Genomic DNA, 27,828 nt, shown 5'->3' on the forward strand with positions numbered 1-27,828 from the left:
TTCACTCCTGTATAAACCAGTATTGCTGCAAAAGATCTGCAGAAACTGTGCCCGGTACATTGTTATGGATTCGGAAATTTCAAGGAAGCAGCGATATCCTTTCTCACTTTTGTAAATTTGTTCATTCCAATCCCTTGAGTTGTACATTTACATGTCTTGATCTAAGACTTATATATGTTTTGCATATTTTGTAAAAGTTATTCGTAACAGTGAATTTTAGGCAAATTGTTGTCTTGGTATTTGGTACTTTAACCGAAAAAGCTGATCCAAGATCTTGTAAATATATTATTTTCATTTCATACAACTCATTACTTCTACATACAGCCATTACCCCCATTAATAAAGCAACCTCAAATTGAAGAATATTATGAAATAACTATGTGAACGATTTAGATAATATCTCACCTTGGTTGATAGATATTTATCATCAGTTGCTTCACTTAAAAAGTTATTGATATCTTCGCTAGAAAAAGTATTCACTTTTTTAGGCCGAAAATCTTTTGATTTTTGTTTTAAATGCTCATAGTTTTTTATAATTTTCTAAATTTATACCTTGATCTAAAGTGATCGTTCGTCTAAGCATTGAATGATAGAATACCGTTGAGGATTCGTATTTTGCCTATAATTCAATAAAGTATACTAACAAAGTCGATTTAGAGAATGGAGTGGTTTTATTTTTCTTTTGCTATTTCGAAAAGTATTCATAGGCTATATTATGAACGTTTCTTGAATTTTCCGGCAATAAATAAAATGAGGCTAAAAAACGTGGTTAAGAAACAAATAAACACTTGTATATTCCAAGCCGTACAGTGAATGTGAACCGTGCGTTACAACTCCCAACCTCTTTAGATCGAATCTGGTTTAGGAAAAATTTTCACTTTTTAAAAAATTTTTTATGTGTACTGGACTGAATTCGTATATTTGGATTACATGATAGAAATGAAAAATCCGATTTTTGTGGCGAAATAATTTAATATAACTAAATCAAGAAAGCATTTGACAGCACATAACACAACTCTCGTGATTAAAATTAGTTAAAGATATAAATACAGTCATTAATAGAACTATTCTGAAAAAATCTTCAAAATGCTGCTTTTCTTGTTCAATTGACGGAATTGATTTATTTTAATATATGTGATAGCACGATGTCGTCTTGAAATGCGACAAGAAAAATCATTCTTTGCATAAGCTTCCACAATCGTCAATTCTCTAATAGATATTCCATTTCGGTTTCGCTCTTAATAAATGTTATTTTAGTTTCTGAAACAGTTTCAATGAATATATGTAGATTCTTCTTTGATATGGTAATAATAATTCTGGAGTTCATCCGGAAATAACTAGACAGCCATCTATTTGCACTGATTGACTGTAGATGGTTATGTTTGTTGAGGCATAGTTCCACTAGGGAAATATTGAGAGTCTAGTATTTTCTATTTTTAGCTTCATAAGCAACTTGACAATCACTATTGCATCGGCGCTTTGTATAGTTTCAAATAGAAAATAGAGAAAACGAACGCAAAGCTGGTGGATGAGAGAAGTGTATATTGTTGGTTGATAAGTTTGAAATTATTTCGAGTCGATAATTACTAGCGATGAAGATTTGTTAAGACGTTTCACTCGAATGAGCGGAGAAGATATTAAATATTAATTGCGAAAAACATCAACGACTGTAAAACTGTCTTACATCAATTTGAACCCTTGATATTAGTAACATAAATATAATTGCCTGTATGCGATTGCTTTCTCTAATTTTTTTACCTGTTTATTTCACAGATGTGCAAAGCTTTTTCTTTATTTTCCATTCTTTTTCAATGTTTATGTCTTTTCTCTTTCAAGATAGAAAGTGGAATGTATTCTATTGATTTTCTTTGTCATCTGAAGCATAGTGCATTAGTACTTTGCTAGAATTTTAGGACCTTTGTCCGGCGATACTAAACATACAAATACTAAGCAGTTGAATTTGCAACGTGAATGTTAGAGAGCGTGCTTCTAAATTCATGCGACAAAATTCAAAAGATGATTGCCCTAGTGAAATTAAGATGGGTTTATCCTATAACAAAATTTTCTCAGTCCGCCTCTTTTCGAGATATTATCCTTAAAATGTAATGACTAAAATTGAGTTTTTATTTTTTTTTTTTTTTCTAAAATTCCAGTGAAGCTAGAAATTGTAATATGAAAAGAGTTTCATAAGATAAAATTAAAATTTCAATTGCTTGTTTCATTTAAAAGTATTTTTTATTCTTATGTTCTCTCATACATTAAGAGGAAAATAGTAAAGATGGAAAATGTAATACGATTCGTAATAAAAGCTGAAAATATAACAGAAATATTGAAAAAATACCTGTAGTTAGTCCTTTGAGAGTGCACGAAAATTACAGAATTAAAAGTTTCTAGCATTATTGAAATTCTAGAAAAAGAAAATAATAAAAACTCAATTTTAATCTCCACCTTTTACGGGTGATACCTCGAAATAGGGTGGGCTGAAGACATTTTGTTATAATATATTTAATATATATAATAAATTTTGTCGGATGAATTTAGAAACACCTTGAAGTTTGGATATTGTTATTTTTCCTAACAAATTTGGGAAGAAACATAAAATTTCAAATAGTTATTTAGAAAAAAAAACTGAATTAAAATTAAAATAGCGGAAACCGCATGTCGATATTTTTTTTTCTTTCCCAAGATATCTCACGAAATGTGTAAACGAGAATTTGTCTTCAAACGTCTTTTTTAAATTAAATTTTTTTTCTGGATGAAGGCGTCTTACATTGGACTATCTACAGTAATTTCAATTCTCATTATAATGTTAATATTCCCACTAGAAGGCGTTATATAAATGTAAAGCCAATATTACCAACAATGAGAAAAATCATTAGATACGCCATGTAACAAATCTAACAACTAACAACTAAGATAACTAATTACGTAATTAGTGGCACTCTAGTTATTCAAAAGTTCCATAATTTTCTATGCATAAAATCATTCGCTAACAAGTGTATAGGAGAGCTTCACAAATCAAAATCTAATCAATCTAATCTAACCAAACATTTGTTTGCGTAGATTCCCGCATCAAAAAAACGAACAACCTGATGTTAGATCTCGTGCATCCAACGGAAATTTATTTCGGACCATTATTATATGGCGATTTCGTCTATCATTATTATGAAACGTAGCTTCATCCACAAAATTTATGAAAGTATCTCAGAATCGTCGAGTATCATATTTACTAGCTAGCTGCAATAATCCAGCCTGCTGTCAGCTATCGAACAATGAGACTGGTGTAGGACCATATATAGGTGCAATCTAAAATAGTATAACTACTATACTATCAGTAGTTACTGTAGTTGTCACCAAATGAATCAGGATTTCAAATGGTTAAGCCCTCGTTGTGTTTTGAGAATATTTTCCGCTTATTAGTCATTCTAATATTATCTCTTATTTGTTATTAGCCTTAACTACGAGTACAATATTTCTTCCATATACATTTTATATCGTATTCAAAGATTACCTTTTTTGCTATAATTATTTATTGTTATATATTTTCAATTTTGTTGTTGTTGTAGGTTTTCACTTTTATTTTCTGCTTTGGTTTGCTAACAAACATTTTTAAATAATGAAAAAATTTAATACTTACTTACTTCACCAGCCTACTAGACGTTTGAAAAAAAATTCTCGCCGTTTACACATTTGTTAAGATATCTCGGAATCGATATGCGATTTTTGCTATTTAAATTTTAATTCAATTCACTTATGTAAAACCTACTTAAACTTCTATCCTCCTATTTTAATTTGACAAGAGAAATCACAATGTCTTAAATATATGATTCAACGCGCTTCCGCATTCACTTTGCCAAACAAAATCAAATTTATTAAAATCGACCAACCCAGAATTTGTTGAACAATTTGATTATCGTATATAAAGTGCTACTTAATTGGGTAAATTTTGAAATAAATTGCTTTTCTAATTTTATATTTTCATTCACGCATTCTAGAGGTGGCCCTAAAATTCCGAAGATAATTTCCATGTATTTCTCGGGGCCACTCTCATTATAATTTTTTTTTTCCTGAAGATGTAATGAAATTATTTCTTCATATATGGCCGATAGACGTTCTTAGTTGCCCATCTGATATATTTAAAACATCTTTAACCAACTTTAACTGGGCTATTGATGTAGGTGTACGACCTAGTTAATGTTTCCGTATTACATTTTAATGATTCTGTCATTGTTGTATTGAGTTCGGTGCCCAGTAGCCCACGAGATCTACGTATCCTACTTTACTTTTATATGAAGTGTTATCGTTTACTGGTAGTTTGATTTTAGAACTGAAGTAATTAAAATGCCGTGAAATTATTTTTCGTCTATACCGTTAGATAGTATTGATGAGAAATATGGTTTTCGTTAGTAGGAATTAAGTTCATTATCGACAATGATATGAATTAATGTACCCTGCGAAAATGGCAGCATATCAAATAATTATACATTAGTAAAAAATGAAGTAACTTTAACAAATAAAGCGTGGTCGTATAATAAATTTCGTCAAAGCCGTTCAAAATCGGCTGTTGTGCTAGAAAGTATCGATGTTGTGCATAAACTGATATTGCAAAATCATTATATGAAATACCGTGAAATCGAAGCATAACTGGACACCTCTCCATTAGAGCAATGTAGAGCGGTCAATTCTAAATAGTACGCCAGCATTTGTTTGTCAAAATTGTTTTAAAAAATAAATTGCCGGGTTAACGTTTTTCCACACCTGGAGAAGCAGTTGATAAGTTAAAATAACTAGTTCAAAGTACTTTGTGTAAGACTATTAATAAATTTAGTGAGTAATATAAATAGTGTGTATATATCCACATCACCGTATAAAAATCTTTTAATTAGAAGAAAAACATAACGGTGATGTCAGAAGGAAGGTAGTTTAAATATATTGGAAAAAATAAAAAAAAATATTATAGAACTTATAATTTTCGTATTTTTATTTAGATGATATTATGCTTCTCGGAATTCGAACTACAAGTCTCAATATTTAGTTTTGTTTGTTTAATGAAGTTGGAAAGATAGAGCTCTCATCAAAATAGTTTGTCGGATCATAGTATGACAAAACGGATATAAAATTTTTTGAATTGAATTGGAGCTTCATTAACATTATAATATGGTTATCAAAGCTAAAAGCTTCCAATTGATATATGATTTTGATTCCAAAATTTTTTGCATATATCACAGTAAAACTATCTGATTTTGTTCCGAAATGAATTTATTCACCTGCAAAAATAGTAGATCAAAAAAAAATGTGCTAAAGAAGTCTAAAATCAGATGAATTAATTAAACGAACATACACCTAGATTAGCTAGGCAAGCAAGCGTATCGAGGCACAAAGTCATTAATTACCTGGAAATCATGTAAAGCTTTGTGATTTGGCATATGAAACTTGCGTGAATAATTCATATTCGTATCTCTATATATGTTGGATTTGTGATATAATCGAAAAAATTATTCGATCTGCTCAAATATTTCACTATAGAATCACATAACGAACACATTATTCCATAAATCATATTTAAGTGGCCAACCTAAATTTTACAGTTCTAGATACTATAATTCATTTTCAAATAACAACTTTAATTCTATTCGACGTACCACTTTAATAACATGTCCAAAAAATCCGTACACCAAATTTAATTGTCGATGCATTTCAGAAAGAATCTTCAGCCATAATGTTGAGTGAAGTAAGAATACAATCAAAGAACTGAAAGTCAAATGACCCTAGAATGCATGAATAACGGCGGCTTTTTAACTAACCAAGACAATTAGTCATAGAAAAATTAATGTATTTTGTAATCTCCCATATCAACATGATATATCGCGGCAAGTTCTTTTTAAAGATATTTCTGGAAGGCTGTGAAATTTTTAATTAACATAATAAAATAAAACAACCCAAGCACATCGGAGAATTGATATCAAGGTTTGACAACATTAAAACCACAGTAGTCAATCTTCTTTCGATATCTACTTTAAATCAATGGGTACCAACCAACTTTCTAAATAATGTTCGAGATCCATGTTCAAAACAATAAATTGAAAAATTTACTGATAAGTAGAATTTTTCTTTTGAACTAACAATAATATTTTTATTATTAAACTGCTACCACATTAAATTTTTAATAATATTATTTTATAGAACACCAAGCGATGAGAAAAAAGATAATACTATTTTAAGCCAATTACCTTTCACATAATGTATCCAATAATAATGAATTTTATATCAGTTTGTATGAATCTTATTCATGTCAATCGTTGTTGGACTTCCGCTTAATTTTACTGCTACAATCGATACAATAATATCGGAGTCTATATGGAGTATATCCGATATTTCATACAAGAATGGTATTGTTTACTTTTCTTGTAATATTCGTTTCAGGTGGATCGCCAAAATCTACAATGATTATTATTAGGTGGCATTTTATCTATTTCTTTTGCTAAAGATCCTATGTTTCTCGTAGTTTTTCGTGAATTATTTTGCCTACTCTATCGTGACGAACCAAGTGAGATGCAGGTAAAGTATTGTGCCTCCAGCTATAATGTGATCTGTTCTGCAGTTGTATTATTAAATCCATTAAATAGGTATCAGAAATCATTGTAATAGAAATATATCAATATGATAACTTCATTTTATTGCTTGGTTAGTATTATCGATTTTCAAAAATTACTACATACAATGAAGTTTCAAAACATGCTTACATACATACAATAACAAATGTTAAAACATATTTTCCTGTAACAAAAATAAATAGTTTTGAATTCTAACAATTAAAGAGATAAAATGCTGAGTATTAATCTAGAATATTTTTGTAGAATATATCATAAGTTTTTCTTTATCTGCAAATGTGTGTATTAGATAATGATAGAAACTGAACTCTTCTAAATTAAAAAGAAAAGTTAGTTGTAATAATTGGATTCCGAGGTATGATAACACTTTCTCCCTTGAAGACACCTGTTAAAATAGTAGCACCAAGTATATTCCGCCCCAATTTTGTTATTCGAAGCCTTGCTCCATTACATAGTCGAGGAACATCTAGATTGCGCATCAGAATTACTGGTATATTTAGTTTTAATTGAGGTATATGTGACGGTACACCTGACAGTTCAAGGGAATTTAAAAACTCGACAGGATATGAAGTTCTTAGTTTCGTATCCATAATTGTATACGTCGTTTTTGCGTGAAAGCGTAACAAACATCCACGCTTTCACATTTATAATATTAGTAAGGATACTTGATATGAACCAGATTACTAGCCACTCTACAACTAGTTGTTGATTTTTTGGTCACTCCTTTTATTTGGAAGACATGTTCAGGTTTCATATATTTTCACTACTTCCCTTACCAACGTATTTTGTACGTATTGCCTCACGTTACAAATATTTTGATGGTATTCAGCTTTTATAACTGGTACTAATCTATCCCTCAATCTTCGATGCAGCTGAAATATTTTGCTTGAGGACTTGTGATGGGTAACATGTATCTGCAGAACTGTTCTCATTCTTCAAATATATAAGTAATAGTTTTTGAAAAAGTCCAGCTCATATTTTGAGCTACTCGATTTGTCACATCATACAACAATGCTAAAAATACTAAGAATAGAATTTGAAAAACTTATGGACACGGATATTTAATAATTTTTCTTGTCGTGGGAGTTTCCTTACACTACAATTTCAAATTTATTTCAATAGTTATTATCTTTATTTGGCAAAGTATAATTGTACAGGGTGAGTTTTGACGGATTTCATACTTTTACCATATGAAGAGCCTCTCACGAAGGATATTCTCAGGCTACTAAAAAGTGTCGACTCGACCTCTTTATTTGAAGTCGACCATAAATTTTAATTGGCTACCGTGTGACACAACTCATTTGGTTTTCATAATAATTTTTTCAAAATTCCAGGTTCGGCTTTGGAAAAATCAAATTGGGATTCATTGTGGATATAAATTTTAAGTTTTTTAACTGAAACGAATATCTGTGAATTAATAAAGAAGACGAGTTGACACTTTTTAGTAGCCTCATGATATTCTTCGTGAAGGTTCTACATATGGTTAAAGTTTGACTCGCCCTGTATGATTCATGAATCTATGACAGAATTGAGTTAGAAATGGTCTGCCATTCACCACCAAAAAACTGAATCGGCAATACGAAATCTCGGTACCTCTTGTTTATTGAGCAAACCTTATAAAAGTGTAACCTTTTTATTCACTGTGTATATATTTCCAATATCAGTGAAATTATAACTTATGTAGTAATTGACATTATTTATATAACTCAAATGCATGCTGTTAGAAATCCAACAAACACTATTTTCCCACTGATTTTCTCTTTATGTTGCGTGTGTCCCAATTTCCCTTAATAAAATACTCCAAAACCTATCAAATGTCACACCTGATCTATTTATACGAACGACTAGTGCCTTAACGATAATCGTAGCAGGTTAATGTGTCCATCCATTAAATGGCCTTCCCGTCGCCAGACAGGATGTCCCTAAAGGGCCCTGCGTCTGTCGGATATCCGCTAGGCCTTAAACGACGGGTCGACACGATGCCGCCATAATGGCATCGATTGGGTGACTTCACAAAAAAATCGAATACACAATTCTCGTGAAAAATATATGTATTTCGAAAACATTCGGTTCCGCATGAAAACGAATTATTTCGTGATTTTATATTCTTAGAACTGGAAATGAAATATTGGAAGAACAGGTGAATTTTTTCTGTTGTTGGGATATTAATATTAAATCAATTTTGAAATATTTCTACAAAAGTGTGGATATTGAAATTGAATATGCATCGTGGACAATATTGAAAAAAATTACCACCACTTTTTAATTTTTAACAGTTCACTTTGAAACATTATGAAACGACGATCGCAATAGTATTTCGACAATAAATAGTTATGAAATTTCTCATTTATTTACGCCACATGTATAGCAAATTTCTTTTTTCGTCCACGATGCTAGGCGAAAATCATTACTCCTGATGATTTTCATGAGGATAAATGAAAAGTTGAAATTAAATAAAAAATAATTTCGAAGATTTTGTCGTTTGCTATCCTGGTGTCTGGAGATGTATTATTGGAAACGTTCAGCCTCAAATAAAATTTACAACAAATCTATGCTAGAGGAGCAAATGAGATTAAAATAGTATACTAGAACTGAATAGAAATGACATCAAATGGTACAAGGATAGCTCCAGACAAAAATTGAATTGCAATAAACCAAGTATTTAACAAGCAGAAATATATACAATTGAGAAATGTGTCTGATAGCCAAGCAGCAATTACAACTCTAAGCTTTAAGATCCTAAGATCCAAGCTATAAGAGCTAGTTGAGAATTAGTCTCCAATGGATTCCGGGACACACTACAGTGTAGGGTTATGGAATCAAAAAAGTGACTGGAACAATCTACAGGGGTTCCCAAATAGCACAACGAGTTTTACTATCGGAAAACAATCGTTAACATAACAATTTTCCGAAGCTGAATGGTGCTTAAAATAGGCAAAAACACGTTTATCCATTATTTAAATAGATCTTATTCATCTGAATAGAACCAATTTACTCGACCATTTTATTGAGGTGGTCAAACGAGAACAATTATATTGAGCGCCACAAGAAAATTTTTATTCAGTTATTATAAAACAGTTATATAACTATTTTTTTATTCGCATCGTCAGTAATTATATTATACGATAAATTTTTCCTTATCGTTCGAGAGAGATGCCGATTTAAAAGCTATATAAGAAGCATGTTGGGTGAATAATGTAATATTTGAGATTGTTGAGAACTTTTTTCAAGAATTTTTTTTTCTGGATCAAGTGTATTGTGGCATAAATATTATTGATCATAAGCGTCATTAAAAATAATTCTTTCACCAAAATTTACCAACAAAATCCACTTCACTGTGAAATCTGTCTAAAATAATTCCAAAAAAGACGATCTCCCATTGAATATAAGCAAATTCTATTCATATAATTCTTCTATAAAAAATATAAAACAATTTGGTGATGAAAGAGTAAGCTACGTGTTACTCGAGTTGAGACAGACCAAGATACTTCTACGAATCTATAACAAAGAAGCATCGGTTGAATGTATCAACCCAGGTAATAGCAAACGAATACATTGCCGCCTCAGTGGATACATGAAGACCATAGGTAGAGCCAAGAGTGCAACGTGAAAATTCTGTCAAGTAGATGATGGAACCTCTATCCACATTATCTCGAACTGTGATAGATGTGAGGAACCTCAGAGAAGATCTCTTGTGATTTTGTGAGTCAACTATGTATCATTTTTTGAAATTATCCACTCTTCAAAATAGATGATAATTCATTAAAATCTGAAATTAATCTTCAAGTATTGTGTGGTTATACTTTACATTACGCAACCTAAATAATTACTTAAACCGCAGAATGATCCAGGATTAGAGAGGAAAGCTGATATATTGAAATTGTTTTTCTGCTTATTGGTAGTTTCTGGCTAGAATAATCTGATTTCGTCACGAAACGATATTGAATATATGGACAAACCAGAGTGAAGGAGAAGGGCCGACGGTTATTTGATCCAAGATATAAACTATTGCATTAATATGTAGACAGATGTGATTATTCATGTTGTAAATTGCTGAAAATTATTGAAAAAAAATTACTAGAAATTCATAGTGAAAGAATATTATGTGACTGAGCAAAAACTTCAAAATACTGATTTGTCAGATATTCGTTCCTTACAGTGAGTTTTTGAATTATGTATATTCATGAAAATTTTGTTGTGCATGACGAGAATACATATGTAAAATAGCCGTATCCAGGACAACAAATAATATCTGATATTTCAAATACTTTGGAATGGAATAGCATTTTTCCAAGTCCAATTAAAACCAAGCATTAACAGAATCTCTTCGAAAAATAACATTAAACTAATAACCAGATATGGAATCTATATCTACACCTACATTGATCTGTGTACATTTGAGCATGCAAAGTGACTCATAAGTAAGTGATGAACACATGTTCAGGAGTTATATTGGAATTCGATTTTAGAAGCTGGAACAAAAAAATATAATTGTACTGTTAGAAAAGTTTAGGTACATTTGTTAACTATTTCCCTAGGATAATGTGTGAGAATAAAAAAAATAATTGATCATAGAATTATATAAAAAAATTCAAATAACATCCAATGCTATTTATGTCCACTATTTCAACAAATAGTGCCAGCAGCACATCTGGGCATACTTTCAACGAAATTGTCCAATAAATTTAGTGCGACTGCTACCCAAAGTTTGGGAGATAATTTCTAAGCTCCTCTATAGTTTCAGAAAGCCTATATTTTATGTTTCTTCTAAAAATAACTCAGTTCGATAAAAAGCTAGCTTCATCATGAATATAAAAGGAGGAGCACCTATTGCGGCATGACATTGGGGAGGTAGGTTGGCCAACACTTGATGCCTATATACTGACATGTTACCATCTTACAGAATTAATTGAGAACGAACAATAAAACAAATTCTTGCTGAGATCATATTTGTACTTTTCCGAAGAGATTCAATTTTTCGGCCTTTGATGCAAGGGCGTCAATGGATCTATTCATATTCGTTCTAATGTTCTGTCTATAATGAGACTATTTTGGATATAGAATTAGCATTACGGATTTATCTTTTTGTTAAGTGAGATATCTGGGGTGACCCATTACTGTTTTGAAGTATAATAACTTACTTAAGATAAAATATACAAAAAAAAATTAGAATAAAAGTTGTTGTATTTGCACATATAAACATTTCTATAATATTTTCAGGTTTACAGGGTGTTCAGCCCAAGCGTGACAATAAGAAGTGAAGTTTTTTACATAGGACACCCTGTATATTTGTTTTCCATCGTATTCAGTATCAAATTCTGCATGTAGCCATCTTATAAAACTATTTTATCCCTTCAAATTATGTCCGATAATGTACACTCTAAAATTGACGGTTTTTAAGAAAATTGCATTTTTAGTTTATGATTTAAAAATATTCTCCTTTCTAACAAGTAAACACTGAATGTGTTGTTTAAAATAATTCTAGTTTTGGTGACAAAATCAAAGCAATAATTTCATACTTTTACAAACTGTAATAAAATAAATGAGGTATCTACAAAACTCCAAATAAACAAATTAAACAAAAATAACTGAGAACAAATAAGAAAGAACTAAAAACTATTTTATTAAATGTAATTAGCAGGTAATTGCTGAAGTAGCTGGGGTAATTCGTTTTGTAAGAAATTTAAATAAACTTTTTATGAAATGTTGCTTCATCGGCAAATAATACAAAATTGAAAAATCTCTGTTTTGATGAATTTGTTCTTAAGCCCACTCACAGAAGGTTAACCGCTTTTCATAATCATAATCCAATAGTTCCTGCATTCGCTATATACGGTAAGGAGGCATATTGTTCTTAGATAGAATTTTTTGGACGACAGTACGACTTATGTCGGTTTGTTTTGATATTTCCCGAGTCGAGATATGTGTTGAATTACTGCCGAAATTTTCGACCGAATATTTTTCTACAAAAAATATTGATGGAACCAACACTTTTATTTCAACTGATTACTAAGAGCCTTATCCACGTCCTGGACCCATAACCTCTTGAATTACTGGCCCTTTACCAGGTTAATTAGGTATTTTTAAGTAGAAAAATAAAACACGCAACATGCAGCTTCACTCGTGATGTTGACATTGTTGACGTGCTCGTTTATTTTTTTGAACTACTCCTTGTGACATTATTCAAGTGGTGCCATCTAGTATGTCACCTAAGTACGAGTCATGGACAGATTACAGAAATAGACATTATTCTTAACAATATGAGGATCTTCTGTAACTTTTAACATTACGGTCACCTCGTTGTCCTCTGACTTAAACTGTAAAAATATCAAATTCCCATTTTACTTGATAAAACTATGAATATTTCATTTGTTGGTAAGGTGATGTTTGCTTAATTTAGTTTTGTAGATACCCTATTTATTTTATTACAGTTTTTAAAGTTATAAAATTACTATTCTTATTTTGTCACAAAAACTAGAAGTATTTTAAACGTCACATTCAGTGTTTACTTGTTGAAAATGTGAATGTTCCTAACTAACTGAACTAAAAATGCAATTTTCTAAAAAATAGTACATTCTAAAAATTTTAGAGTGTACGTACCAGACATAATTTGAAGGGATAAAATAGTTTTATAAGGTAGATAAATGCTTATCTAAAAAACATCCCAAACCCTAAACGGAACTTCTACTCGGTTCAGACATTTCAGTCATCCTTTACCTTCAAACTTACCAAACAAGTTTAGTTACTGCTCACTAATAATGTTTACTAGGCAGCATTTATATTGCGCCAATTTTCGTCAAATCTTCATATTTTTCGCTCCAACTTGGCAACGTCACAATTTATGGGAAATGAAAAGACAGGACTAGATGCAGAATTTCCGCTAAATCCCATGGTAAACAAATATATAGGGTGTCCTATTTAAAAAAACTTTACTTCATGTTATCACACTTAGGCTGAAAACCTTGTATACCTCAACATATTTTAGAAATGTGTATATGTGCAAATATTTTTTTTATTTTTTTTTGTATATTTTATATAACTTCCACACACTAATGGACCACCCAGTAGATACATTAGAATTAAAAAGTATTCTCCCTAGGATTCTGCAAATATTAAAAGGATTTTTACGTGTCGTAATTTCCAATTTACCGTCTTAAATGGCGTCTGTTTCTCAATTCTTCCACTGCTTCGTCTTTCCAGTTACTTGGAACCAATTGAACAGTCCCGAAAATGAACATTGGCACAGATTTAATCGATCTGTCACATTCGTCTGTGTTTAGCAGGTTTCGGTACAATAAAAGACTATATAGTAAATATTCTTGTGAGCATTATTCGAATCAACAAAAATCTTTAACAATTTTGTATAGCCATTCAATATTCTCATAAGAATTGGAGAGAGCAATTCTAGATTCTTGCTTATCACAGACCACAAACATCAAAATTTCCAAAAAGTTACACGAAAATAGACTTTTGAATATATGTATATTCTACATGGAGAGTCTTGAATTTGAAGTATTAGAATTTAAACCAGAAGACTTGAATAATAGTCAAAATACAAATATCACATTTATTATTAAATAAGTGCACATAAGAACACATTGAAGTTTGTTCAGATGCAGTATTTATCTGTTATAAAAAAATATAAATAAGGAGCAACAAATGGGATAACAAATTTCTTTAGCATTAGGTTATGTATTAAAGAACAATTTAGGAAAATTACTGAAATGCTTTATTGTCAAAAAAATGTTACAATTTGTAGACAAAAGCTTGTAAAAACTACAAAACAAATATAAAAATAAACTAAATAAAGATAAAACAAATAAAATAAAATTTCAACATACAAAAGAAAAACTCAATGAGTAATAAAATTATGGGTGATAGTAATAGGTAATAATTAGTATACAAATCGTATATAAGACCATAGCAAAAATTAAACCAGTATGCAGCATGCCCGGAATCAAAATAAATATTATTAATAGAATAGAAGTCGTTTACAGAGTTAAAGGCACTTTCCAGTTGTACAATATCTTTTCCTAGATTGGTAAAGCGTGCTTATGAATAAGGCAAAAGGATTCAAAGATGAATATGGAAGAAGTAGTCAGAATTTTTAATCTTTTCAAGAAGTCCCTGCAATGAGCTCTGCTGTTTAGTCCGAGTAAATATGTACCAGGTCTCTTTCGTACTTTGAAGATTCACTCAAATTGAGTCTCACCACACGTACCCTAGAAGGAAACGGCAGATCGTAGATGGGACTCATTAAGGGCATAATAGATTGTTAAGGACGTGGATAAGTTCAGTTCTTTAGAAACTGATCTCAGCGCAAGACAGAAGGAACTTAATTTTTTAAGGAATTGTTCACAACAAGCCCTAAGAATTTTACAGATTCAAAGATGTCAACGGTGGTGTTACTTAATAAAAAGGCTGCAATGTATTTTTATTGATGAAGCTTTGATTTTAGAAACGTTGAGACAGAGAAGATTAGAATCGCATCATGATTTAAGGGTAATTACATCACTAGATATGGTACTATGTAGTGTCCTGAGATTAAGAACTGATTTCTAGATAGGTGATAGGCCATTTATAAACAGAAGAAACAAAAAATGGGGCCAAGGACTGACTTCTATTGGTAAGATGTGACTTGAACCATGCGAGAGGTGTTCTCCTGAAACCATAGTACTGCAATTTGTTGTTGACATCATTTAGAAGGGAGTATATAGCATCATTTGTACATTTGTTACTTAAAAACTCAAATTGATGGGTAGTAAGTATTTTATATTTAAACAGAAATCATAGAATCCTCTTTTTAATAATAATCCTATGCTTGATTTTTATATCCTCCTTCATGCAGAGATATAATTATAGCCGTCATAAGGCAATTGGGAAGAGTAGTCGAAGTTCTCTCACCGCTACAATAAATTGTTGACAATCGTCGGGTTCTAAGTTAAAGACTTCTATTATTTATTATTTCACTTTTATCCAACTGTCCAACCAGAAATATATTTGGAATATTATAATAGCTAACTTTTTCCTATTTTTTCAATCTTCTAACACAACGCTATATTTCAGATTTTAGTTAACAGACTGACCTAATTATTATTTTCATAGCCAACTACTATACTATACCGAACCGGTTTATTACTAGGATGCTGTTCAGTTGAAATTTTTAATATTGAATATCTATAATCGCATGAGATATTTTTCTATAACTAAATTGATTTGAAAATGTTAAGTACTAATACAATGCGGGTAATTTATTTTAGCTGAATCCAAAACCCGGCTAGACGGGAGGTAATCGTTTTACTTTACACCAAAGCGACATCTACTTGTTATATAACTGTGATGTATAAATGAATTTGGAAAGAAAAAATTGCCCATTTCTTAGTTGAACTCGCAATTTTCATTCAAACTTGTAATATGTTTATATTTTGATTTTGATCCAACTCATATGAAAAACCGTGTACATAATTTTCCTGACAATAATCACTATAAAAACTACATGCGATACACTTGTTAACAAATCCAACTCAATGTATTTTTAATTGAAATTATGAAAAACGTGTTTAAATCAATTTAATTACCAGTTTGTCGGCTTGTCTGTACTCACACATGGGTTTTATGACATACTTCAGTCTTGCTCACCGACATGCACGCTATTTCCTTGCTCGTAATTTTTTAATTACTTGTTAATGATTCGTCCCACACGCACAAACAGATAGTTCGGTAGAATAGAAATGATTTATATTTATTCGTAACTGATCAACCAACATATTATAATTTATAATACATGAATTATTTTGTCGTATACTTGATGCAAAAAATTCGGGAGTAAATATATGACGTGAAAAAAATGCTGTCTCATAAAATAATTATAGTTAAAGTCTCAATGTTGCGAAATCAGAACTGTATATTTTCTAAATTCAATCTCTATGAATTTTTAATGCATGATCACGTTTGCCATGTGGTGTGTTTAACGGAATAAATAATTCCACACTACTATCTGAAGGCCAGGAGCATCTCAAACCCAATGGTTAACAATTCGTAACTTTTATAGACATTTGCACAAATTGAGATGCACCACCCAGAAGTTAAGGGAATATCGGAGATTCGACTCAATAAGGGCATATAGACTATTAAGGAGGTGAATAAGTTCCGTTCTTTGGAAACTGACCTCAGGCAAAACAGGAGGAACTTGATTTTTCAAATAAGGCAGCAATATGTAACTCCCATTTCAAGGAATTGTCCACAACAAGCCCTAGAAATTTTTCGGATCCAACGACGACAATGGTTTTGTTACTTATTAAAAAAGGCTGCAATTTATTTTTAACGGGTAAAACTTTGATTTTAGAAACATTGAAACAGAGAAGGTTAGATATAGTCTTATGAACTGCAAATAGACATATTTTAACGCTGATGTTTAGATAGATGATGTAGTTTATAAACAAAAAACCAAAAACAAACAAAAACAAAAAAAACAAACAAAAAAAACAAAAAACCAAATAGGGCCCAGTATCTTGCGGCACTTTACATTCGATTGGCTTGCAAGACGACATCGTTGTATCAACCCTTACAAGCTGATCTCTGTTGGTAAGGTATGACTTAAACCGTGCGAGAGGTGTTCCCCTGAAACCGTAATACTGCAATTTGTTAATTAAAATAATATGATTGAAAACACATAAAGTTGTTGCAGTGGAGTGATGGCTGTTTAGGCTGAAGTACATATTATTAAGGAGGGAGAAAATAGCATCATTTGTTACTTAAAAACCCTAATTGATTGATAGTAAGTATTTTATATTTAAATAGAATTCATAAAAGCCTCTTTTTGACCAATCTTTCTATGATCTTTGATAACTTGGAAAAGAGTGCAATTGGGCAATAATTCTCCTCCTTTGTGCAGAGGTATAATTATAGCCGTCTTGAGGCAATTGGGAAAAGTGCCATTTTGAAATGAAACGTTAACTAAAGTCGTAAGGTGATTTACTGAGCAATCGGGTACACTCGAAAACATTTTTGATGTGAGTCCATCAGTTCCAGATGAGTATTTATTTTTGATGTCAATAATTGTACTACGAAGCTCTGCTAAAACTACGGACATAAAGAAGGAATTGTGTAAATTAGCATTGGCATCAGGAAGATATGAAAGCGAATCATGAAAGTTAATAAATATTTTCGTATTTACAAAGTAATTATTGAGGTTATCAGGTGATGCAGAGATTGTGCTCGATGAAGAAAGCTTATTTCTTAGATGATTCACAATGGACCATGTTTCTTTAGAAACATTATGAGAACAGGTGAGTCTCCAATTATAATGAATATCTTTGGCAGAGTTCATTATCTAATAATAAATTTTTCTGTATAGTTTCACGTAATTTTTGAAGAATACACTATCCGAGAATATCCGTGCGATAGGTGCGCTAACGATCGCTTGTTCCTTGCAGACATACGTAAACCTTTAGTGGACCAGGATTTATTTTGCTTATTTTTCATACGCCTGAGGGGAAAAGAATTGAATGCCAGACTAGTTAGTGCTTTTATGAATCTAGAAAATTCGAAGTCAACATCACCGGAGAGCATGTTCCAGTCAGTTGTTTGACAAGTTTTGAAAATTTTTGTCCAAAAAGGTATGGCATAATTTGCGAGAAGCACTACTTCATGATCCGAGAGACCTGAATTAAAGAGAGTACAGTCAGTGGATTTTGGATCATACGATGACACAGTATATAGTACTGGAACAGGTCTTAGTTATTCTGGTTGTGCCGTTTTATGCATGATCATTCCAAAAGAATCAAAAATTGACTCAAGACAGACACACTGGAATAACCAATATTGAGATCGCCACATAGAATTAGTTTGCATGTTAGAGGTAAGGACTCTAGTAAGGTCAGTAGTTTGTGAAAGTAAGTATGCACGTCAGCGTCAGGTGTTCTGTAAATATAAACAATATAGAGGTCATAAGTCTTGTTGTAGACGATAGAAAATTGGGATACTTTCTCAGATATTATATCATTGAACTGTGTTATTGCGGAAAAGTCGTTGTTTGTGCACATGATCAAAGTTCCTCCATGAGATAAATTAGTTCTATTGAATCTGGCTACTGTAGGTATAATTTTTGTCAAGAACAGGCTCATTATTATTTAACGAAGATACAGTTCATCTGTTTTTTGTAGAAGGCGGTTTATTTACAGTATTTCTTTTAAAAAATTTCTAGGAAAGTCAGTTTCACAAAAGCTGCAGCCAGCTTGAAAGAAGTTTTCCAAATCACTGATAATTATTCAACTCAGCATCTCTAGCCACACCTAAAGCAAAAAAGATCCTTCTCATATTGAGAAATGAGACTAAAACTCTGCTGTGCACTACACTTATAGCAAGCTCTAAAGCTAAAGATAACAATATTTCTTAAATTACTCACGATAATTTTACATTCATTGTTAATAAAAAATGGACAGTTTGTTATTACTATTCTATTATTTTGAAAACGCAATGCATACCGCTAGAACAATCGAAAATAATCGATTACAATTTTTCACTTCTACCTCGACGTAATCTAAAAATCAATGTTTTATTGTGACATTATAATTGCTAATCATGTGATACGTGATCGATATAGTTATCGTAGTATTCAATGTCGAAGAACCAAAGATAATCGCAATAACAAAACACATTCATATTCAGCAAGAGAGACTAAAAATCAAGACAATTAATTCACGAAAACATATAAAAAAGTGTGAGGATTAAGAAGTTAAAGAAATAATAAGGATAAAAAGTATTAGAAATATTCAAATCTTGGTTTTAAAAATTCAGTTTGAAAATAAATTATTTGTTCAAATTTCTCCCTTGTTATTACCATTAAATTTCGAAAGTGAATAAGTTTCGGAATCATACACTCATCAGGAGCATCAATATGAATAATTTATTTGAATAGAGATAATTAAAAGGAATAACTGATTGGGATTTAATGATATATAACCCTATGACCGTATTTATGGTTTTCTGTTCTCCCATCGTATTTCCCAACATAAGGTTCAGTTTCTGAATAAATTGGGATTTTACCATCATAAACTTTTTAATGTGACTTATAAAAATATATCTAGTAATAATCGGTGTAAAAGAGACAGAATAAATCATATATTTTTTGTCAATAAAAACCCTGCCTAATCTAATTCTTCTACATTCCATTGAAATGTGAAATCTCCTAATCTAAGTATACGACATAAAGCCATTCTACAACGAAGTGTATTGAAAATAAAATGTCTGCGACACCTTGGGCAACATCGAAAATCTTGAAATTCTTCAAACCGACGCCGACGCTTTCTTCTCAAATCGTATCGATATTTCAATATATACATGCTTTTTCCTTAGAAAATACTAGGAATATTTAGGCTGATAAATTAGATCCTCAAACGCGAATTCTAGGTTATTGAAATTTCAATATAAATTACTTTATATTGTCCATAATAGATATGTCAAAAATTTTTTTAAATCTTGCCCTTGCTTTTTGCATTTAGAATAAAGATAAAGATATTCGAATTAAAGTTGTATACCTATCAATAGACATATAAGGTCCGATATTTTATTTTCAATTTTGTAATTGGGACTGAAAATTTTTATAAAAGAAAATGAATAAACTTATCTCCTTATAAATAACAGCCCTATGTGAAAAAAGTTTCCTTAAAAATATAGTTTAATTAAAAATTCTGTCAATACGAAGAATAAGAACCCACACTACTGTTGTTGTTTATTATTGGAATTTTTCATATAACCTTAAAGGTTTCCTTAACGTTATAATCTGATCATTAGTGCAATCAATGTTATTGTAAGATATAAGGTATAAAGGATTTGGGTGTAGTTAATGGTTTTGATGATAGATGTGTAAATAAGTTTTGGATACCGACAGAGAAAAAAACACGTTTTTATAAAAACAAAAATCAGGAAAAGTTTGCGGTGTAATCTTCCAATACAAAAGGATCTGAAAACATCTCTAACAGGGTAGGTTTGGAATTGGTCTATATAACTCAAACAATACATTGAAACAGTTATTTGGTGATTCCACGAATAAAATATCAGGTCTAACAAAGAATGGTATTCACGAAATAATCGGTAAGGATTGTGACATTGTGACATAATTTGTTGGACCAACTAAGAGGTCCGTCAATATCTGGAGCATCTAGTTCATTTGAAATATGTACAGAAAAAAAAAACTTTGTTGAATAGTTTAAATAGGGACAAACGGCATATTCCTTATAGCTCTATACTTTGGTAGCTGAGGAATCAATGCGAAAGTTTCCGACGAAGAACTTTTTCCCGCTGGAATTGTTTTCCTAGTAAAGGTAGGAAGATTTAGTACAAATAGGTAGGTCAAGTTAATAATTTTTATTTTACGTTTAGTTTCTGAAGACAATAACTTGGTTATCGAAACGCGCATGTAAATGTATGTATTGGTATAACGTGAGTAGTGTGTTCAGTACTGCAATAAAAGCAAAATTTATGGCAACTATGGAACACTGTTGCGCCAATGATATTCAACACGTTTGTAGTTGTGGATAGTTTTCTACGTAGTGCAACAGATTAGTTATCATATTAAAATGAATCTATACTTTACGTTCGAAAGCCGCATGTGGCAATTAGACTTTTAGCAGCAGTAGGTTATTGAATCAGTTGTTATTTCTCTTGAGATAAATAACAGTAGTATCAAATCTGAATAAATAGTTCTAATTAGGTTCTTTCAATCATTGAGCAGAGCAGTGATAAACTGTTTCTTGTTTGTTTTTAATAGTCAAATTATTAATGTCAACAATTACGCTTCGCATCATTCCTACAACTTTTTAATTTCAAATTTCCGACTGCGATTTGTTCTCTATCAAATGAATGATACAGTTCTGCTAACATTCATCACATGATGAATGGAATATACGAATATGTGCGAGAATAAGGTGAGAACATAAAAGGAAATTTGTCGAACGGTCGAACAGACGTTCATGATAAAGGTAGTTACGGACACAGGTCTGTCGTAAATTCAAATTTGGTTTAACCAAGTGATTCGGGAGATACAAAGGTACACAAATATTGAACACTTCACAACATTTTACGTCATATTGTTATTGAGAATAAGAATTAACTCCTATTGAATTTGAGTCTTTGGAAACACTGTTTCCACTACCACTACACCAATACTCTAATTACACAATCGAGCTGAGTTGGACAAATACAAAAAAATAGGCTTACGACTTTTCACTGGAATAAAACACAAATATCTCTCACCAATTTGTTATAAAATTTTAAGCCAAAATTACTTAAAGTCATCTAGCTACCGATATGTACACTGTGAATTAGTGAATAATTGTTCCAAATTTATAACTAGAAGAAACGTCCTCTAATCTTTGATCACAAAATCAGAATATTTCGGATACAAATCCAAGATGGTATGAAAACTTGAAAGTTTCATGCTTTATAAAGTTAGGGTTGCTGTGGATCGTGAAGATGAATTAATTATTACCTTCACAGGAAATTTGAGACTGTTAATTAACAAGTTTTGTAACTGGCTTCTTATTATGCATTCGGTACGGAATGTTGAACTGATTATTGTCGGAGCTGCTAATAATGAAAGTCTTATGTATTTTGAACATTCATTGATTGTAATGTTACGTTGATAACCAATAAATAATATAAGTAACAATGACTACACTATCGAGATGTTGTTTAGTCTTGATTGTCAGAATTTGAAAAAACTGTGAAGGCTGTTGGATCGCTATTGACAAAAAATAGATACATTTCACGTAGCGTCCAGGATATTGATAATTCTATATATAATTTCTAAATATAACAATTCTCAATCGCAGGAATAACTCAACAAATTTGAATCAATTATACAAAATTCAAAATATTTGTCCACATAACTACCTAACTCAAACTCGTATCAAGAATCAGGTGGTCCATATTCATCCGCACTATTCAATATTTGCTACAATTTTGTTAAGCAGAATGTTTAGGTGCTTAAATTCAGAATTTTCATACAATAGCATATAACGATTTTTAATATTCTCAGGTATAGGGTAGTTCCATGGAGTAATTTTAAGTTATGAGGTCGACTAAAGAATAATTTCTTCCATATAAATATATAGTTAACAAAATAAAAATGTGCAATTAGAAGTCCTACCAACAGATTTTATGAAAGAAATGATGATACTAATGAATAAGATTTCTCGGATTTCGTACGGAAAATATGATATTGTAGAATCATTGACTTTCAATTACGTGCTTCAGATAAAGCTGAGCAATAGCATTTTCTCTATCATATTTCATTCTTGTTTCATGTTCCATGAGTTGCCGTGTCTCTGTGAGATTTTTTTCTAAATTTAATTTCTTATACATCTGCATTTTTTGCTGATACGATAAAAACATTGTTAATATTTACCATAAATTGATAATCACCACTAGCATTTCAAATATATTCTTCAATGAATTTGTAAATCTTAGTTTCCCAAAACAGAAAAATTCACCTTGTGATATACTAGCCTGTTATCACCACCACATTAACTTATACGTTAAAATCGGTAACAGTACACTTTTTTCAGTAAGAATATGGTTAATTTCAGTAGTTGTTAGATTTTTACTATGTCCATTACTCATTTGGACATTTTCAGAAAATGAAATTATTATTATACTTTTTACAAATTCAATCAATCTATGCTCTTTCCATTATATAGTTTGCTGTCCTAATAAACTGTATTTGTATCAATATAAACATTAATTCTTCTGTTATTATTATGATTATATGTAGTTTGGATGTATTACACACAGATTTGGTGTACAATTTCTAGAGCTTGACAAAAGTTAACCCTATTAGAAAAACTTTGGCTTTAACTCTACTATTTTTTATGGTACTCATAACTAAATATTACACTTGTTCCATCATGTCTTTTATTGTTGATTTGCTAATTAGGAATGTTATTTCTAATTCTAAAATTTGCAATAGTTCTTCCTTATTCTTACTTATAATTGTGCATTTATCTGTAATTCCTTCTAGTGCTTAAGGGGTTTGAATTCTGTACATGTTGATCCAAAATTCTCAAAATTCAAATTACATACATTTCTTCCATTACATTTTCTTCTAAACAGTTTTCTAGATAATGGATGAAAAATTGGTTAAATCAGCCCAGTGCTTCTTCGTGCGAATCCCCCTTCTCTGTATTACCAAGTACATGTAGATAAAAGTAGTTGCTTTCTCTATTCTATAAATAGTAACATTGAATTTTTTTATAGGTATTGACACAAGTTATTCGGCGATACAATTGTTTCACAAAAATGAACCAGATGGTTGGAACTCAGGTTTTATACAATATAGCATATTAATGCTTAACTAATTCTCATATAAATTTTATTCGTCTTCACATATGGCTAGCATCAACATAATCATAAAATTGTGGAAATAGACTATGGTTAATCATGAAATAGTTTAACAGTAAATACTTACGTGAGTGAAATAGTAGTAATAAACTTTCATTCCTCTTTCAGCTGCCAATTCCGCAAAGTCGTTCGTAGGACATATAAAGAAATAATCACCTACCACATCTCCGATCATTTTTTGGTTTAAATAACCGTCATGCACTTGCTCCCAATTGGTGTACTGAAAAAAAAATCTAGATAAACAAACATAATTATTTATTAGAAGCAGAGTCAAGATTTTTTCTTTGATATTCTCATAACGAATTGAAAACATCCTTGTAAATAGGAAATTAATTCATATTCATATGACATTTTCACTCGCTATCGCTACTACCATTTCGAGTAGCTCTTGGAGTTTTCATTCCATTTTAAAATCATATTCAGTGACATAAAATCCCACTAAATATTATTTCATTTTAAAAATATTTCACGTAGCAGTTCATCATGAAATTCTAAATGGAATATTATAATTTGGACTCTATCAGTTGAATATTCCTGTTTTAATTCAATTATTTTTTACTTTAAATATTAGATGAAACGGCCCATTCTGGTATAAGAAAACATTTAATATTTTATGAGTTATCGACAGCTAATTGAGCTCAAAAGAGAACGAATAGTAGTTTTGTCATCAGGTCAATACAAGATCAATATCGTCGTAGATTATTAAGAAATCTTCACTCATCGACATGGTGTTATAGATAATATTGTTGGTATTTATATATGGAATAGAAGATTTGAACTTTTTTCATACTGACTGAATATTAATATTTCTGAAATATCGGAGCAATATACTTCAGTGGTACTAAAAATGGTAAACGTGTAACCATGAATGAAAAACAATCTTTAGTCATTAATTGTGGTTTTCTCTAAACATGATGGTTCATTGATGGTAGGAAGAAATTGAACAAATAAATACATATCCGACATTCATCTAATTTCTTACCCCAGAACACTTTGAAGTATCAAAATAATATTCGGATATATCTTATCGACCAATATCTCCAGATTTGTACCTAATTAAATATGTTAATTTAAAACTTAATGGTTATGTTAATATACGATGGAAGTGTGAACTGGAATAAAATAATTTTACTATGTTTTCCGCTTTCTACAAAACTGAGAGCGGGGGGCACTTTTTATGGACTGAGAAGAGAACAATTATAGGTCAATGAACTACAACAAAAACGACCTTATCCCAAACGAGACCCCTCCTCTTTATAATATGCCACCCTGGTTATAGTATATACATTAAATTTGATCAAAAAGAAACCAGTTCAACGTTCAGCTATTTTTGATTTTTTGGATAGTAAACAATATAAGGTAGGTATTTCACAAATAAAGAAATAGGGTTAGACAGTATAGACAATTCAAACATCTACGAAGCATAAATTGGGAAGATGAACAACAAAAGGAAATATAAGAATTGGAGTACAATAAGCTACACAAATTCTTGCCAGAAAAAATTAACCTAAACACAAAAATAACAATATACAAAGTCATAATGGAACCTATTTCAAAGTACGGATGCGAGTGCTGGAAACTGACTGTGGAAAAGGACTAATTGAGAATATCGTGCAGGATATGGGTGATTCCGTTCTAACTGTGATTTTTTGTATTCAAAATTTCAAGATTTTAAAATTTAACTTTTCTAACTTTTTTATGCATATTATTCATCTATTTTACTGTAAAAATAAAACTCTAAGAGGAATTTACTACAACTTCAAAGTATCACGAGCAAGACACAAATGTCGGATTTTGAGTTCCACGGTACTGACTCATTTATCCACGGTACTGACATGGTAACTTAAGATATTAAACAACAAGTGCATCAATTTTCCTCAGTTTGATCATAAACATTAGAATTTATAAGGTAATTAGTTTAAATCATTTGTTACGACAAAAAAAATTAATAATTTATCGGTAAATTCTAGGAATGGACATGACACGGTACTGACATGGTAACTTAAGATATTAAACAACAAGTGCATCAATTTTCCTCAGTTTGATCATAAACATTAGAATTTATAAGGTAATTAGTTTAAATCATTTGTTACGACAAAAAAAATTAATAATTTATCGGTAAATTCTAGGAATGGACATGACACGGTACTGACATTCAAGTGATATAGTATAAGTTTTCTTTAAGTGGCAAGTTATATTGTATAAAAATAATGTTTAAATATCTTAAGAATTATTCAATTAACACAAAATTTTTATTAATTGATTATTAATTAATGACTAGTACAAAAAAACAATACAGGACATTGAATATCACAGTTAGAACGGAATCACCCATGTGCAAGATCTCATAATACACCACGAGACCCCATGAGCTTTGTAAAAAATCGTACATGAATGATATTTCAAAATGAATATGAAAATGAATTTCATTTGCATATGAATAAAGTTATCCAGACACACTTGATCATACTTTTTTGAACATATTTACGCATCACATACTCATGTATCATAACTGAAGCTTATGACTATAATTGTCTCACGCAATGGTATAGCAAAAAAAAATCATAAACATCGAATTAACTCATACTATTTGATATTGATCTAAATTGTGAAATATTTACCTGGAAAATGATTGCATCCCTTTCAAGTCGACTCATGTTTTTGAATATCCTGTCAATAATTTCATGATATTTTTCTCTTTGAAGAAAACTTGGACCATCTTTTTCGAAGAAATCGATGAAATCGTAGAGTAGAAAATATGTTCCTGAAACAATATGAAGGAATAAGAATTTTGTGCCATTTTAAATAAAAATGAAACCTAATAGTAAAATTGATACATATTTGAAAAATTTTACCGTGATCTGGTGAATATTGATACACTGTTTAACGAGCAAAAAATATAATCTTTTGTCACGAGCATTCCTTGCAAGTTATACACTATAATTTTTACGGCTTCAATAATGAAATAATATATGTAACAAATATAATGAACCTCAAATTTAATGTCATTCAAAATTTCCATTTAGGTACAATACAAATATCAATTACTCATTGAATACTGAAGAAACGTTATTTTGATTCTATATAGAAGGTTTGAAACAATTATTCACAATATTGACGGTTACATTATTACATTACAATCATAAGTAGAGATAGAGCTGTCCTTGCTTGAAATTTTACATTCTATAGGAGACGTGATATATGGTGTGATAATAAATACACCTGTAATATAATGGAGTCATTGTTTAATTAGGTGAGGAAATGAAATTTAAGACATTCAAAGTACCTCATTGATCTATCAAGAACATTTAAAATACAGTAGGAAGAAAAAATTACCAATTTTTCGTTCAAGACCAATAAAATGGTGTTTGTTGAAGTCAAGAAACATGAAATATAACAAAAATACAAACTGAAGCAAAAAATATTGGAGATCTGATTCACACCATAGTATTCTTTCATCTTATCCACACATTCTCTGCAACACGCATAAATGTGGTTGATACAAAACCAGAACTTGAGGCTTAGTATAAATGACAACTGAAGTCTGGATATACTCGTATGTGTGTAACCCTTTGCGGAAATAATTTTTACGTACAATGTGTGGGACTTGCGCCTCGCTCAGGGGGATACCCTATCCACTGAAACCACACTCTTTTTGCTTCTACCTTCATGAACCTTTGGGACCGCGTGGTAGAAGTAATCCAATTTCTGTCAGATGTCAACAGGGTTGGTACAAGCAGTGAGGATGGTGTTCGATTCTCTCTGACGAAGTTTTTCCCTTTGTGTATTCCATGTGACTCATTCCAAAAGCAAACAT

The 27,828-nt window shown here is 30.9% G+C and overlaps 1 protein-coding gene across 1 annotated transcript in view; it reads right to left on the bottom strand.

Annotated features, from left to right (window-relative positions):
* The window catches only part of LOC130901497 (acetylcholinesterase), a 298,152-nt gene that overhangs the window by 88,059 nt on the left and 182,265 nt on the right, over positions 1-27,828 (bottom strand). The window contains exons 2-3 of the mRNA XM_057812932.1: positions 26,633-26,775; positions 24,079-24,231 (exon numbers count right to left, since the gene is read on the bottom strand). Coding sequence (XP_057668915.1) covers positions 24,079-24,231; positions 26,633-26,775 — 296 coding nt within the window. The remainder of the gene's footprint in view (positions 1-24,078; positions 24,232-26,632; positions 26,776-27,828) is intronic.

The sequence above is a fragment of the Diorhabda carinulata genome, chromosome X (genome assembly GCF_026250575.1).
Source record: "Diorhabda carinulata isolate Delta chromosome X, icDioCari1.1, whole genome shotgun sequence".
NCBI lineage: Eukaryota > Metazoa > Arthropoda > Insecta > Coleoptera > Chrysomelidae > Diorhabda > Diorhabda carinulata.